This window comes from Mesocricetus auratus, unplaced genomic scaffold (genome assembly GCF_017639785.1).
Source record: "Mesocricetus auratus isolate SY011 unplaced genomic scaffold, BCM_Maur_2.0 Super-Scaffold_100676, whole genome shotgun sequence".
NCBI classification, from domain to species: Eukaryota; Metazoa; Chordata; class Mammalia; order Rodentia; family Cricetidae; genus Mesocricetus; species Mesocricetus auratus.
Window position 1 is genome coordinate 173991028 of NW_024429266.1, and position 13502 is coordinate 174004529.

At 46.3% G+C, this 13502-nt stretch overlaps 1 protein-coding gene across 1 annotated transcript; it reads left to right on the plus strand.

Moving 5' to 3' along the window:
• Positions 1-5321: 5321 nt before the first annotated feature.
• Positions 5322-12910, plus strand: Vhl (von Hippel-Lindau tumor suppressor; the record flags this gene model as incomplete). Its single annotated transcript, XM_005066136.4, has 3 exons — positions 5322-5619; positions 8777-8899; positions 10836-12910. Coding segments are annotated over 3 exons (618 nt in total), but the record flags the coding sequence as incomplete, so codon positions are not given.
• Between the last annotated feature and the right edge of the window lie 592 nt (positions 12911-13502).

Consider the following 13502-nt stretch of genomic DNA (forward strand, 5'->3'; position numbering starts at 1 on the left):
AGCCAAGGTTACACAGAAAGACTGTCTCATAGGAAAGGACAAAAAGGCATATGTAAAAGTTCCAGTTAAGGTATGGTTCCTGCTGGTTATTCTGTTGGCTCTGGTCTCCTGCAAGGTGGCCTGACAAATCACAATGCTGTGCTGTTCCTAGGAGGCAAGTTACCCTGCTGGATGACACCAGGACCCCCTCCTCTTCCCTTTCCCAGGATGGGACTTCTTGGAGAAGCTTGAGTTCTTTGGAGTCCAGGGCAGGGACATGGTAAATTGCAGTCAAAATAGGCAGCTCTGTTGGTAAAGTACATGCAAACAAGGAGATCTGAGTCAGAGTCTAGGCATGGTGCAGTCCTATAATCCCAGTGTAGAAGAGGCATGGGCAGGAGGATCCCTAGCAGAATCACATCTCCAGGTTCAGTAAGAGATCATCACAAAAACAAAGTAGAGAATGAGACGAAGATAACCGAGGTCTAGCCTGGCCTGAACAAATGCACATAAACAAATACTGTAAATAACTTCAGGCTTTGGATAAGGTATATGAAATGTTTAAAACTGGGTCTCATCTACCTGATCCTAGGCATTTTACATAAGGGATCCTGAATCAGTGTTTTCTTTAAAAATAGCATCTTAAGATGGAGACACCCGAAGCCTGGTGTTGGTGGCCCATGCCTTTAATCCCAGCACTCGGGAGGCAGAGGCAGGCGGATCTCTGTGAGTTCAAGGCCAGCCTGGTCTACAGAGTTAGTTCCAGTACAGCCTCCAAAACAATACAGAGAAACCCTGTCTCGAAAAACCAAAAAAAAAAAAAAAAAAAAAAAAAAAAAAAAGATGGAGACACCCGATGTCCTCATGGGTTCACTTTGCAGTATTCAATATGAGCTTATTGTACAGTGCCTTAAACAGACACTCAAGTCCATTGTCTGCATTTCCCCTGGATGAAGAAACACTTCAAAAGCTGTGTTAATTACCTGGTGCTCCGCAGTTGGCGTTATAGCCAGTTGTTCCTACTGTGTGTAGGGATTTGTGCATGCCAAGATAGTAAAAGGGCAAAATGGTGGGCTATTTGGGCAAGAAAAGGCTCTTTTGATGAGGTCACACATGAATTTGTTTTTGTTTTTTGAGACAGGGTTTCTCTTGTAGCTTTGGAGCCTGTCCTGGAACTCGCTCTATAGACCTGGCTGCCCTTACAGAGATCTACCTGTCTCTCTGCCTCCCCAGTGCTGGGACTAAAGGCATGTGCCACCACCACCCAGTGTTTTATCTTTAAAAAAAAAAAAGACTTTTTTTTGTTTGTTTTTGGAAATAGTGCTTCTGGGGCTGTCTTATAAATTGCTCTGTAGACCAGGCTGGCCTTGAACTCACAGGGATCCTTGCCTCTACTTCTGAGTGCTGGGATTTAAGGTGTGCACCACCACCACCCTGCTAATTGTAAGCATATTAAACAGAATAATTTGGGGAAAAAGAAGCTTCCTGGTATAACATAATCTCCAATGCAAAAGGAGGCATACTTATTTGGAAATTCAATTCAAAGTACATGTGACCTCTACCATGAAGATAGCTTCTATGGCTTAAGGGCCTGGGATCTGGTGTTGTCTCTAAACTAGATAGCATAGAGGTCAGCAGGCTATAAAGTACATGTGATGTCTCACATAAAGGTGGGTTCTATTGACTGAGAAATCTAAAGATAAAAGCCCAGGAAGGGAGAGTCTGGGATAAATGTTGTGGGGATTCAGGTGAGATCTGGCTCTACAGCAGTGGTTCCAATCTTCCCACTGCTGCCACCCTTTAATACAGTTCCTCATGTTGTGACCCCCAAACCATAAAGCTGTTTTAGTTGTACTTCACTGTAATTTTGCTACTCTTACGAGTCATAATGTAAATATATTTTCTGATGGGCTTAGGCAACCCCTGTGAAAGGGTCACTTTGACTGCTAGGTTGAGGACTACTACTCTACAGATAGTAAAGGTCACCGGTCATTAACAACAGCCTCTCCCCGCTGAGTAGAAAACAGGTATTTATCTCTTCCCATGCATGATTAGCATTCCTGTTTCTGCAGTGTTTATCTGAGCACAAGGGCCGGATGCTATCTACAAAGTTGGGAGGGGTGTGCATGTCAAGGTGTGTATATGGAGGTTAGAAGACAATTTTCAAAGGTCAATTCCCTCCTTCCACCTGGTGGCTCCAGGCTCGAATGCTGTTGCTCAGGTGTATGCTATGATTATCTACTGAGCCATCTGTGGGATTCCGTCATTGCTTTATTGGGGTGGCATATGTGGGTTGTGCATGTATGTGGAGGTACAGGTCCGGATGTTGATGTCAGGTGCCTTCCTTATTTGCTCTCCACCCTTTTATTTTGACATTTGTGTTTGTGTGTAGTTGTGTGTGTGTGCAGGCTTGTGTGCCATGCTGCATTTGTGGAGGTCAGAGGACAGCTTATGGCAGTCAGTTCTGTGGGTTCCAGGGACCAAACTCGGTAGGCTTTGTGGGAAGCACCTTCACCCACTGAACTATCTGGTTGGCCCTCCACATTTAAAAAAAGGTGATATGGGTGTGGGTCTGTGCATACATGCGCAGGTACCTGCAGAGACAAGAAGAGTGTCAGGTACCCTGAAGCTGAAGTTCCAGCTTTATTTTTTCCTTAATTATTTATTCTTTAATTATTCTTTAATTTTTATTTTACTATCTTTTTAAGAATATTTATTTGTTTATTATATATACACAGTGTTCTGTCTGCATGTATCCCTGCAGGCCAGAAGAGGGCACCAGATCTCATTACAGATGGTTGTGAGCCACCATGTGGTTGCTAGGAATTGAGCTCAGGACCTCTGGAAGAGCAGCTATTGTTCTTATCTACTGAGCCATCACTCCAGCCCCTGTTTTACTATCTCATACGTATGTTTTGCCTACAGGTATACATGTATGCCACCTGTGTGCCTGGTGCCACAAAAGTATCAGATCTCCTGAGACTGGAGTTCCATTTGGTTATTGGGTTCCATGTGGGTGCTGGGAATCAAACCAGAGTCTTCTACAAGAGCAACCAGTGCTCTTAACTGAGGAGCCAATTCTCCAGCCCTACTTTTTTTTGGTTTTACGAGACATGGTTTCTCTGTATTGTTTTGGAAGCTGTCCTGGAACTCGCTCTGTAGACCAGGCTGGCCTCGAACTCACAGAGATCCACCTGCCTCTGCCTCCTGAGTGCTGGCATTAAAGGCGTGCACCACCAATGCCCAGCCCTACTTTTATTTTTAAATTATGTATGTTGACTTGTGTCTGGGGGAAGGGGCTGTGCACATGTCTGTGGAGGCCAGAGGATGAGATTGGATCCTCTACACCTGGAGTGACAGGCAATTGTGTCCCACCTAAGCTGGGTGCTGAGAACTGAACTAGGGTCCTCAGAACAGTACACACTCTTAACCACTAGCCATTTCTCCAGCCCATAACAATGCATTTTCAACTGCCCAAGCCTCGAACTGAAAGCAATAAATTTCTATTGCTCATGGTGATTACCCAGTCAAAGTCATTTTAATACAGCAGCCTAAATAGACTCAAGAGACCTGTTAGATTTTTTTTGTGGCTCATCTAGTTACCTTTCATATTCTTTGTTGTAACCAGTATCACACTGCTCCATGTTGTCCTATGTGCTTCCACGGTAGCCTTTCAGCGTTCTGAAGGCAGAGACAGGGTTTATAATAACATGGTATTTGTTCAATAGGTGTGTGCTGAGCCATGAACACTTAATCCACACTTTTATGATGTTAATACTTGAACAAAATGCTAATGGCAGTGTAGCTCGGAGGTAGGTTGCTTGTCTATCAAACAGAAAGCCTTTAATCATAGCACAAGGGAGGCAGAGGCAGGCAGATCTCTGTGAGTTCGAGGCCAGCCTGGTCTACAGGGCAAGTGCCAGGACAGTCAGAAGTTCCAACTCCCTGTCTGTTGTCAACTTGCACCTTGATGAACTACTGTGTACACACATGCACATGCTCAAGTGTGTGCAAACACTTGCACTACATTTAAAAAGAAGGAAAAGCTCATCAAAGAATCTGAAGCTACACCTGAAATAAGAGCCAGGCGGGATTCCAACTGTGACACTCGCCCTCTGTCAACAGGCACTCATGTGATTTGGGAGAAATGGTGAATTTCAGATGTCTTTGAATCAGCCTCTAAAATAGACAGTGGATAAAATACAATTCCTGCTGTTTTTCTTGACATTTACTTCAACAATAAATGTCTATGGAAAATGGTAGTGAACGTCCATGTTCATTGATAGTAGTTGTATACTAATTCTTAGAACTCAGGCATGTTTTCATATAACTAATACCATCACTTGTGAGGCAGAGGCAGGAGGACTGCCACTAATTTGAGGCCAGCCTGGGTTATTATCTTGAGCTCCAAGCCAATGGTAGCTATGCATTTAGTCTTTGTCTAAAAAGAAAAAAGACAGAAAAAAAATTACTAAAAACATAAAAAAGAGAAAAAAAGAAAAAAATGAAGAATAGAATAAAAAATATTTTAAAATTCTATTCATGTGCATAAGAACTTTTGAAAGTAAACAAAACTCATATTCTGAGAATTCTAAACTGATGGGAAATAAGGAAAAGTTTTGCATTTTTGTACTCTGCCTGACATTTTAAAATTTGTAGCACAAAACAAATTCTTCAGTGAGAAAAACTTTAGAAAATAGTAGAGGGGGTAATATGACAAACCCGTGAAGATCTTTTTGTTTTGTTTTGTTTTTTGAGACAGGGTTTCTCTGTGGCTTTGGAGGCTGTCCTGGAACTCGCTCTGTAGACCAGGCTGGCCTCTAACTCATAGAGATCCGCCTGCTTCTGCCTCCTGAGTGCTGGGATTAAAGGTGTGCACCACCACCGCCTGGCAAACTCGTGAAGTTCTTAAGAAATGAAATTTAAGGAAACACAAAAAACTATGGTGAGATCAGGTGTGGTGGTTCTTAACTTCGGAGCCAGTTTGGTCTCTGCATCAAATTCCAGACTACATAGGGAAATCCTGTCACAAAATAACCAAAGGCCTTTAGTCACTGGGCTCGGAAGGCTGAGGCAGAGGCAGGTAAGATTTTGATTTTGAGACCAGCCGGGTCTACATAGTGAGTTCCAGGGCTACAGAGTTAAGACCCTACCTTTAAGAAAACGCTGCAAACCTTAGGAACAAACCAGAAACAACTCCGGCCTCCTCCGTGGCTCACCCCTCCTCCTGCCCCGCCCACCACCGCCCCTCCTCCTGCGGCCCCGCCCCCCAGTTTGAGCGCTCTGGGTCGCCATTTCCGCGTTTCAAGCCGGACCTATCGCGTCTGGACCCGAGCGCGTAAGTCCACACGCACGCGCCGCCCAGGTCCAGCCTGCGAATCCGGAGGCGATCAATTCCAATAAAACCCCGGAAGGCAGCTTGTCAGGAGGAGGCGGCAGGGGATCCCGGCCCTGGGGAGATGGAGGCCGAGCGGCCGCGACCGGTGCTGCGCTCGGTGAACTCGCGCGAGCCCTCCCAGGTCATCTTCTGCAACCGCAGCCCGCGCGTCGTGCTGCCCTTGTGGCTCAACTTCGACGGCGAGCCTCAGCCCTACCCGACGCTGCCGCCTGGTACCGGCCGCCGCATCCACAGCTACCGAGGTACAAACCGTGCGCTAGGCCGCAGGTGCTGTAACAGGCCCGGTGCGTGCGTTCTTTCTAACCCCGAGTACTTTGTTCCTCCCGAATGTATCTACCTGGTCCCTACCTGTGCTTTCGGCCGCGGTGTCCCCAGTTCCCGGTCCGGTTCTGCATCCGAAGCCTTGACTTAGTGGTGACAAACTGGAGGGGCTCAAATGCATTAACAGACAAGAACCAGCGGGTGTCATAATTGCTGCGGTAGGAACCGGCCTGAGAGGGTTGTGAAAGCGTGGGCAGAGTGCGGGTCCGTCCAGGTAGGGAGCACGCCTCCTCGGAGAAAGTAGAATAAGAGTCAGCCGAGGGGGTTGACAGTTGTTGGGGAATCGCCTATTCGGACTGGAGTCCTGGCCCAAGACTGGTGAATATGGAATATTGGGTTGAATTCCTGCTGCCTCCACCACTGAGTGCCGGGATTTCAGGTTTGCCCCAAGTCTAACTGGGTGAGCCTATTAACCCTACCACCACCGTCAGTGGAGAAAAGTTCTATCAAGGAGTTCTATCAAGGCCCTGCCTAGATGATTATGGAGAGCAAGTGAAGCTGCTGGCCTGTGGAAAATCCCAAGACTCAAGTAGCTGAGGCAACTGCCCAGGCATTTTGCCTGCTAAATAGGGGGAGGAAAAGTTTAAAAGGTTATGTTCAGAAGCCCTAGAGAAATAGGGCTGTTTGGCATTGCCATATTTACATAGTGAAAAACATACCCAAATCTGTGTGTCAGGACGAGTCAGGAGGATTTCAGTGAGTTCGAGGCCTACACAGCAAGATTGCATCTGAAACCAAAAGACAGCAGAGTGTGATGTGGAATTGTAGACCAGGTTTTCGTCTCACTCGGAGACCCTACTTCCTCTGTCTTCTGAGTCCTGGGATTAAAATACAGACTTGTCACCATGCCCGGCTCCTACAGCTCTTTTCAGAGCTTGGTCCCCCAGCACCTGTTAGGCAATTTACAAGTTCCTTGTAACTCCAGCTCCAGGGATCTGATGGCCTAAATGCTTGCAGTCACTTGAAAAAGGAAACATAATTTTAACCAAGCAAACTGGTGGTTTGAATAGGAATGACCCTCATAGGCTCATGTATTTGAATGATTAGGGAGAGGCTCTATTTGAAATGATTAGTGGGTGTGGCCTTGTTGGAGGAAGTATGTCACTGGGGTGGGCTTTGCGGGGCCCAAGACGGGCCTGGAGAGGTGGCTCAGAGGTTAAGAGCACTGACTGCTCTTCCAGAGGACCTGAGTTTAATTCCCAGCAACCACATGGTGACTCACAGCCATCCATAATGAGATCTGGTGCCCTATTCTGGTGTGCAGACATACATGAAGCAAGATGTTGTATTCATAATAAATAAATCTTTAAAAAAAAAGAAGAAGAAGAAGAAGCCCAAGACAGGCCCAGCGTCTCTCTTTCTCCCTGCCTGCTGCCTGTGAATCTGGATGTAGAACTCTCAGCTTCTTCTCCAGCACCTTGTCTACCTGGATGCTGCCATGCTTACCACCTGCTGACAGTGGACTAACCCTCTGAATCTGTAAGCAAGCCCCAATACTGTAAGAGTTGCTGTGGTCTTGGTGTTTCTTCACAGCCTCCTGGGGTTACACATGTGAACAGAACTGCTTATTTTTCACACCCATCCACATCCAGGGAGGCTCTTGAGGGCATTGTCCTGATGGTCATACATCTAATGGACTCATATTGTTAAGTTTGGTGCTACAAACTTGAAGCAACTTGGAGAACAGGGTGGAGGCAGGATTATCAGGTGTTCAAGCCAGTCTGGGCTACATGATACCCTGGCTTAAGAAGATGAAATAAACTAATGCTTCTATGGTTGTGAGCCACCAAGGCCACCATGTGGTTGCCGGGAATTGAACTCAGGGCCTCTGGAAGAACAGTCAGTGCTCTTAACCGCTAAACCATCTCTCCAGCCCTTAAAATTATCTTTTTAATATGTAGAGGAAAATAAATTTCTTAGATGTTTGGAATGTAGCACTTGGTTTTTTCAGTGCTAGTGATGGAACCCAGGACTTTTCACATACTAGGCAAGCATTCCGTCAAGGTCTGTCTGGTCTATCTTGTTTCCCTTAAGGCTGTGTCTGTGTCATGTGTATGATGTGCCTATAGAAGCTGGGGAGGGTCTCTGATCCCCCAGAAACTGTAGTTACAAAGGGTTGTTAGATACTGTGGATGCTGAGAACCAAATCTGGCCTAAGAGTGACAAGTGCTCTTAACCACTGAGCCATCATCTCCCCAACCCCTACTTGTTTTATTTTTTGTTGGAAACAGGGCCTCAGCATGTAGTGATCTGTCTTTTATACCAAACTTCTAATGGTAGATGAGGAAGAACGCAACAGGAATCAAAATTTCTGTAGTCTCCTATTTTACAGTCCCCAGCAAAACAAAACACCCAGGTCTTGAAGGAAGTCTGTGTTCTCCAAGGCAGACTTACCTCTGAGGTTTGCCTCCTTTGTTCTGTTGATGCTGTACCCGCTTTCTAAAAGTGAAGGTATAGTCTACATTTTAAGGTGCAGAGGTCCATGGACTTTGAGAGGTTTTGGCAGCAACACTTAGGTGAACTTAGAGACCCAGAACTTTCCATCACTGAGGATCCTTCCTGCCCCTTCCTCACTCAGCCCCTTCCCTCCCAGAGTCAAGCTCTTGTCCACTTTTCACACTGTACAGTAGTTTTGGTTTTTTGAGACAGTGTTTCCCTGTGTAGCCCTTGCTGTCATGGAACTCCCTCTATAGACTAGACTGGACTCAAACTCCCAGAGACCTGCCTGCCTCTGCCTCCGTAGTGCTGGAATTAAAGGCGTGCGCCACCTCCCTGCCCCGTCTGTGGTCTCCTAATGTCGACATTGTGCTTTTGCATCCCCTGGCCTGCAGACCCAGTGGCCTTTCGCATCTTGCAGTGTGCGGTGAGATTGCCAGCACTTCCCTGACTTAGATGTACTCTCCTGCCGTGGTTGCGGAGCACAGGCCTGTCCTTTCTACTTTGTCTTTCGCCTGCAGCATGTCGTCTCCCTTTGGGAGGAGAACATTAAGCAGAGCAAGAGGTCAAGTGTTTCATGTGACTTGGGGTAATAAACAGGTGATTTACTCAGACTGATGTGCCCTCTGCTTGTGTTGACAGGTCATCTTTGGCTCTTCAGGGATGCGGGGACCCATGATGGACTTCTGGTTAACCAAACAGAACTGTTTGTGCCATCCCTCAATGTGGATGGACAGCCTATTTTTGCCAACATCACACTGCCAGGTTGATATTCAATCTTACATTTTTGTGTTTTTCTTTTGAAATAGGATCTAGCATTCTGACCCAGGTTGCCCTGGAACTATGTAGCTCATACCGACTTTGAATTAGAGAAATCTTCCTGCCTCAGCTTCTCAAGTGCTGGGATTACAGGCCTGAGTCACTACATGGGCTCAGTCTTTGAAAAAGGTGTGGGTGGGCATTATAATGAGAAGACAGGTCACTGGAGGGTGCTGGAGGTAGCAGGGTATCGCCTTTGGGGGTTTCAAGACAGGGCTTCTCTGTTTAACAGTCCTGTCTGGCCACCAATGCCCAGCCAACCCCAGCATTCTTTTACCTTCCACTTATTATGGTGTAGAGGGCAGAGGTCAACCTCAGATGCTACTCCTTCAATTGTCTACCTTAATTTTTGAGACGGGGACTTTGAGTGACCTGGAACTCAGATTAGGCCAGAGAGCCCAAGGGATCCTTTCTGCCACCACAGCACAGGAATTATAAATACATGGCACCATTCCTGGCTTTTAACGGGTTTGAGCTTGTACAAGAGCACTTTACCACTAAGCTATCTCCATAGCCTCCCCAACTGTTTCCCCCTGAGGCAATGTTTCACTGTAGCCACAGCCATCCCGGAATTTACAGAGACCCACTTGAGTCTGCCTCCTGAGCACTCGGATTACAGGTGTATACGTGCTCTATTTTGGTTTATGGAGAAAGGTTTTGGCTCTGCATCCCTGCCAGAACTGAAACTATTTGTAGACCAAACTTCCACCATTTTTTTCTGTTTGTTTCTGTTTCCTGAATGCTGGGATTATAGGCATGTACCATCATGCCTAATTTATTGTGTTGTTTGTATTTTATTTGAGGCAAGGTCTTAACTATTACCGTGACTACCTGGAACTTACTTTTGTGTAGAGCAGGCTAGCCTTGGATTTAGAGAGATCTTGCCTCATCCTCCTGAGTGCTGTAGTTGCATGTATGAGCCGCTCTGTCCCAGCTCCCGGTGAGTTCAAATGGCAGTGGTTACTCTACATCCAGGTACACACTGTCTTGGTTATCTGTGCCATGTGGTACTCACTCCCGAACTAGCAAGATCCATTATATTTGTTAAAATCTCCAGTCTGACTGGTTATTTTGTTTACTGTTGGGACCTGATGCAGCTGTCTCCTGTTGATAGTTGCCTAAAGCTAGGCCTTGGCCCTTTTTGGTAAGGTCTCTCCAGCAGTGTAACCCAGAGCTCTTAAGAATGGATAAACAAGCCGGGCGTTGGTGGCGCACGCCTTTAATGCCAGCACTCGGGAGGCAGAGGCAGGCGGATCTCTGTGAGTTCGAGGACAGCCTGGTCTACAGAGCGAGCTCCAGGACAGCCTCCAAGACAATACAGAGAAACCCTGTCTCGAAAAACCAAAAAAAAAAAAAAACAAAAACAAAAAAGAATGGATAAACAGCCTGGTCTATAGAGCGAGTTCCAGGACAGTCTCCAAAAGAATACAGAGAAACCCTGTCTCTGAAAACCAAAAAAAAAAAAAAAAAAAAAAGTGGATAAACAAAGCAGGGGGGTGGTGGCACAGGACTTTAATCCCAGCACTCGGGAGGCAGAGGCAGATGGATCTCTGAGTTTGATGCCAGCCTGGTCTACAGAGGGAGTTCCAGGACAGCCTCCAAAACCAAGAAAAAAAAATGGACAAACAGATATTGCTGGACCTGCTTAAGACTTAGGCCCTGAGTTACCAGGATGGCTTCACATTTGGTTAGTTGAAAACAAAAAAAAGCTCAGGCCCAGGCCACTTTCATGAGCTAGTTGTGAGCACTGTGAGACCTGCTGAAATGATACTATCACATGTGTTCCACTTTTTACTTTACCCTTAAAGTGTGACTCACAAGGTAAATGCAGTTGTTGGCTGGGGGTGTCTGGCTCTGAGGTCTTGGTTTCCTGTCCTTGCAGTGTATACCCTGAAAGAGCGGTGCCTTCAGGTTGTACGAAGTCTGGTTAAGCCTGAGAACTACAGGAGGCTGGACATCGTCAGGTCACTCTATGAAGATTTGGAAGACCACCCAAATGTGCGGAAGGACATACAGCGGCTGACCCAAGAGCACTTTGAAAATCAGCCCCTGGGAGAGGAGCCTGAAGGAGTTCATTGAGATTAGTGGTCCTGAAATTCCAGCTTTGATGGTTCTGAGTCTTAATCTGCACATAGGACAGGTCACTTTCTTTCCATTTTACAATGTTTCATTCTCGGAGTAAAATGAACTCCATCACGTAAAAGAAAGTTAACTAACCAGTCCCTGGGCTTTGTGGTGCTTAAGGATTAACATCACACAGTGCAGTCTGCCCTTTGTAGAAGCACTCACCAGAAGGGCTTTTGTTTTGCTTCCTGGGAAAGTCGGGAAGTTCTGTGTAAGGATGTTTGTGTAAGCTCTCCAGCTGGGGTTGCACTGTGTCCTTTAATTTGGAAAATGCAGTGACATTTGAACAGTGGGCTCCTGCCTCCTGCTTTGGGAGCACTGAGAAGGCCCCAGGACAGGGACGGATGTTTTGAGGCCCAGTGCCTAATGTGCCAGGAGTCTTCAGTATGGAATGTTGGATGAACAGACCATGGTGGAAGAGTTTAGAAGGTCTGTCTCTTTGTCTGAGAAAGGCCTTAAGGGTACAAGTAAAGGAGCAGCTTAGTGTCCTATGTTTAGAAAGAACTTTTTTTTTGTTTTTGAGACGGTTTCTGTGTAGCTTTAGAGCCTGTCCTGGAACTAGCTCATTTGTAGACCAGGCTGGTCTTGAACTCACAGAGATCCACCTGCCTCTGTCCCCGGAGTGCTAGGACTAAGGTGTGTGCCACCACCATCCAGCTGAAAGAACTTTTTCTAATTTTCCATGTCTTTCTACCTTTTTTGTTGTTGTTTTTTTTTTTTAGACAGTGTTTTGTGTAGCCCAGGCTAGCCTTAGTCGCTCAGTAGGTGGTGCTAGCCTTGAATTTCTGATCCTCCTGTGCACCATGGCCTGCTCTGCCCTTTTGTCATTTTGAAACAGGGTCTCATACTGTAACCCTGCGTGGCCTTGAACTCAATCAGCTGCCTCCTGATCCACTCTGGCAGCTCTCTTCTTTTTGAACCAGGTGGGCTTTCCATAGTCATTGTCACGAGTGTTTTGTAACTTGACATTTACACAGACAGTAAAACAGAGCAGTCCTTTTGTTTAATTCTGGTTTTGAAGATCTTCTGTCTGTGAGTAAGCTGCTGCCAGGAATGGGAATTTCTTTTGCTATCTGTCAACTCCTGGCATTCCAGTTGGGCTCTGTCTTTTTTATTGGCAGCACCTGGTCACTTTGATTTGAGGGTTGGGGGTAGGCAGGGAGGAGGGAGCCTGATTTTGAAGCCCCACTCAGCTACACCTTTAACTTCCCAGCTGGACTGTCCCCCATGTTACTATGTGTAAGCTCAAGTGTGCTGTGCTGTTCCTTTGAAGATGACTGCTGAGTGTTTGTCAGCATCCTGGCGCTCTAAGATCAGCAAAGTGATTATTTCCCCTCACTCTGTGTCACTGCTTAGTCCACAACATTCCGTGAGCCAAGTGGCCACATGCCAGTGTAGAGGATGCCTGTGTTCAGGAAGTCAGCAGGTGCCCAAGAAATTCTTTATTTTCTTTAAACCTGTGTTTGTCTCAAAATGATCTTATGGTTGTCTTATTAAACTGGAAGTTTGAATACTGTTCTCTGTGCTGACCAGAGAGTGGAGACCTATGGCACGAGTCATGTTTGCTCTTCCTGTAAATGTGATCCTCAGCTGGGCGTTGGTGGTGCACGCCTTTAATCCCAGCACTTGGGAGGCAGAGGCAGGCAGATCTCTGTGAGTTCGAGACCAGCCTGGTCTACAAGAGCTAGTTCCAGGACAGCCTCCAAAGCCACAGAGAAACCCTGTCTGGAAAAACCAAAACTAAAGCAAAACATGTGATCTTCAGATGTTTTCTACCTTGGGTTTTCTGAAAAAGCTGACCGTTAGTACAATAAATGGTGCTAAGTGAAGGAAGCAGGTGTGTTGTGTTTCTTTCAGCACACTCTTCCTGTGGAGCTGAGATGTTTGCTGAATGGGGGGCGGGGCAAGAAGCAAGGCCTTAGTTCATTTACAGTCTCTCTTTTCCAGGCTTAGGCTTTTTTTTTTAACGTTTCTTCTAGATTCATCTTCCTTATAAAAATGAAGTATTTCTCTGCAAAAGCATTTAAACACTGAAGATGGTGAAATGTTCAGGTAGGTTTGGTGGCCAGCTCTTGTGATCCCAGATCACTTGTGGAGCATTTGGGTCAGGAGGTGGAGGACATCCTCTGTCACATAGAGTCCAGGCTAAGCTGAGTTTGGTTGTTTTGTTTTTCAAGACAGAGTTTCTCTGTGTAGCCCTGGCAATGCTGGAACTTACTCTGTAGACCAGGCTGGCCTCAAACTCACAGATACCTGTCTGCCTCTGCCTCCCGAGTGGATCAAAGGTGGGTACCACTACTGCTGGGCTAAGCTGAGCTTTTTTTTTTTTTTGAGACAGGGTGTCTCTGTATTGTTTTGGAGGCTGTCCTGGTACTTGCTTGGTAGACCAGGTTGGTCTCAAACTCACAGATACCTGCCTGCCTCT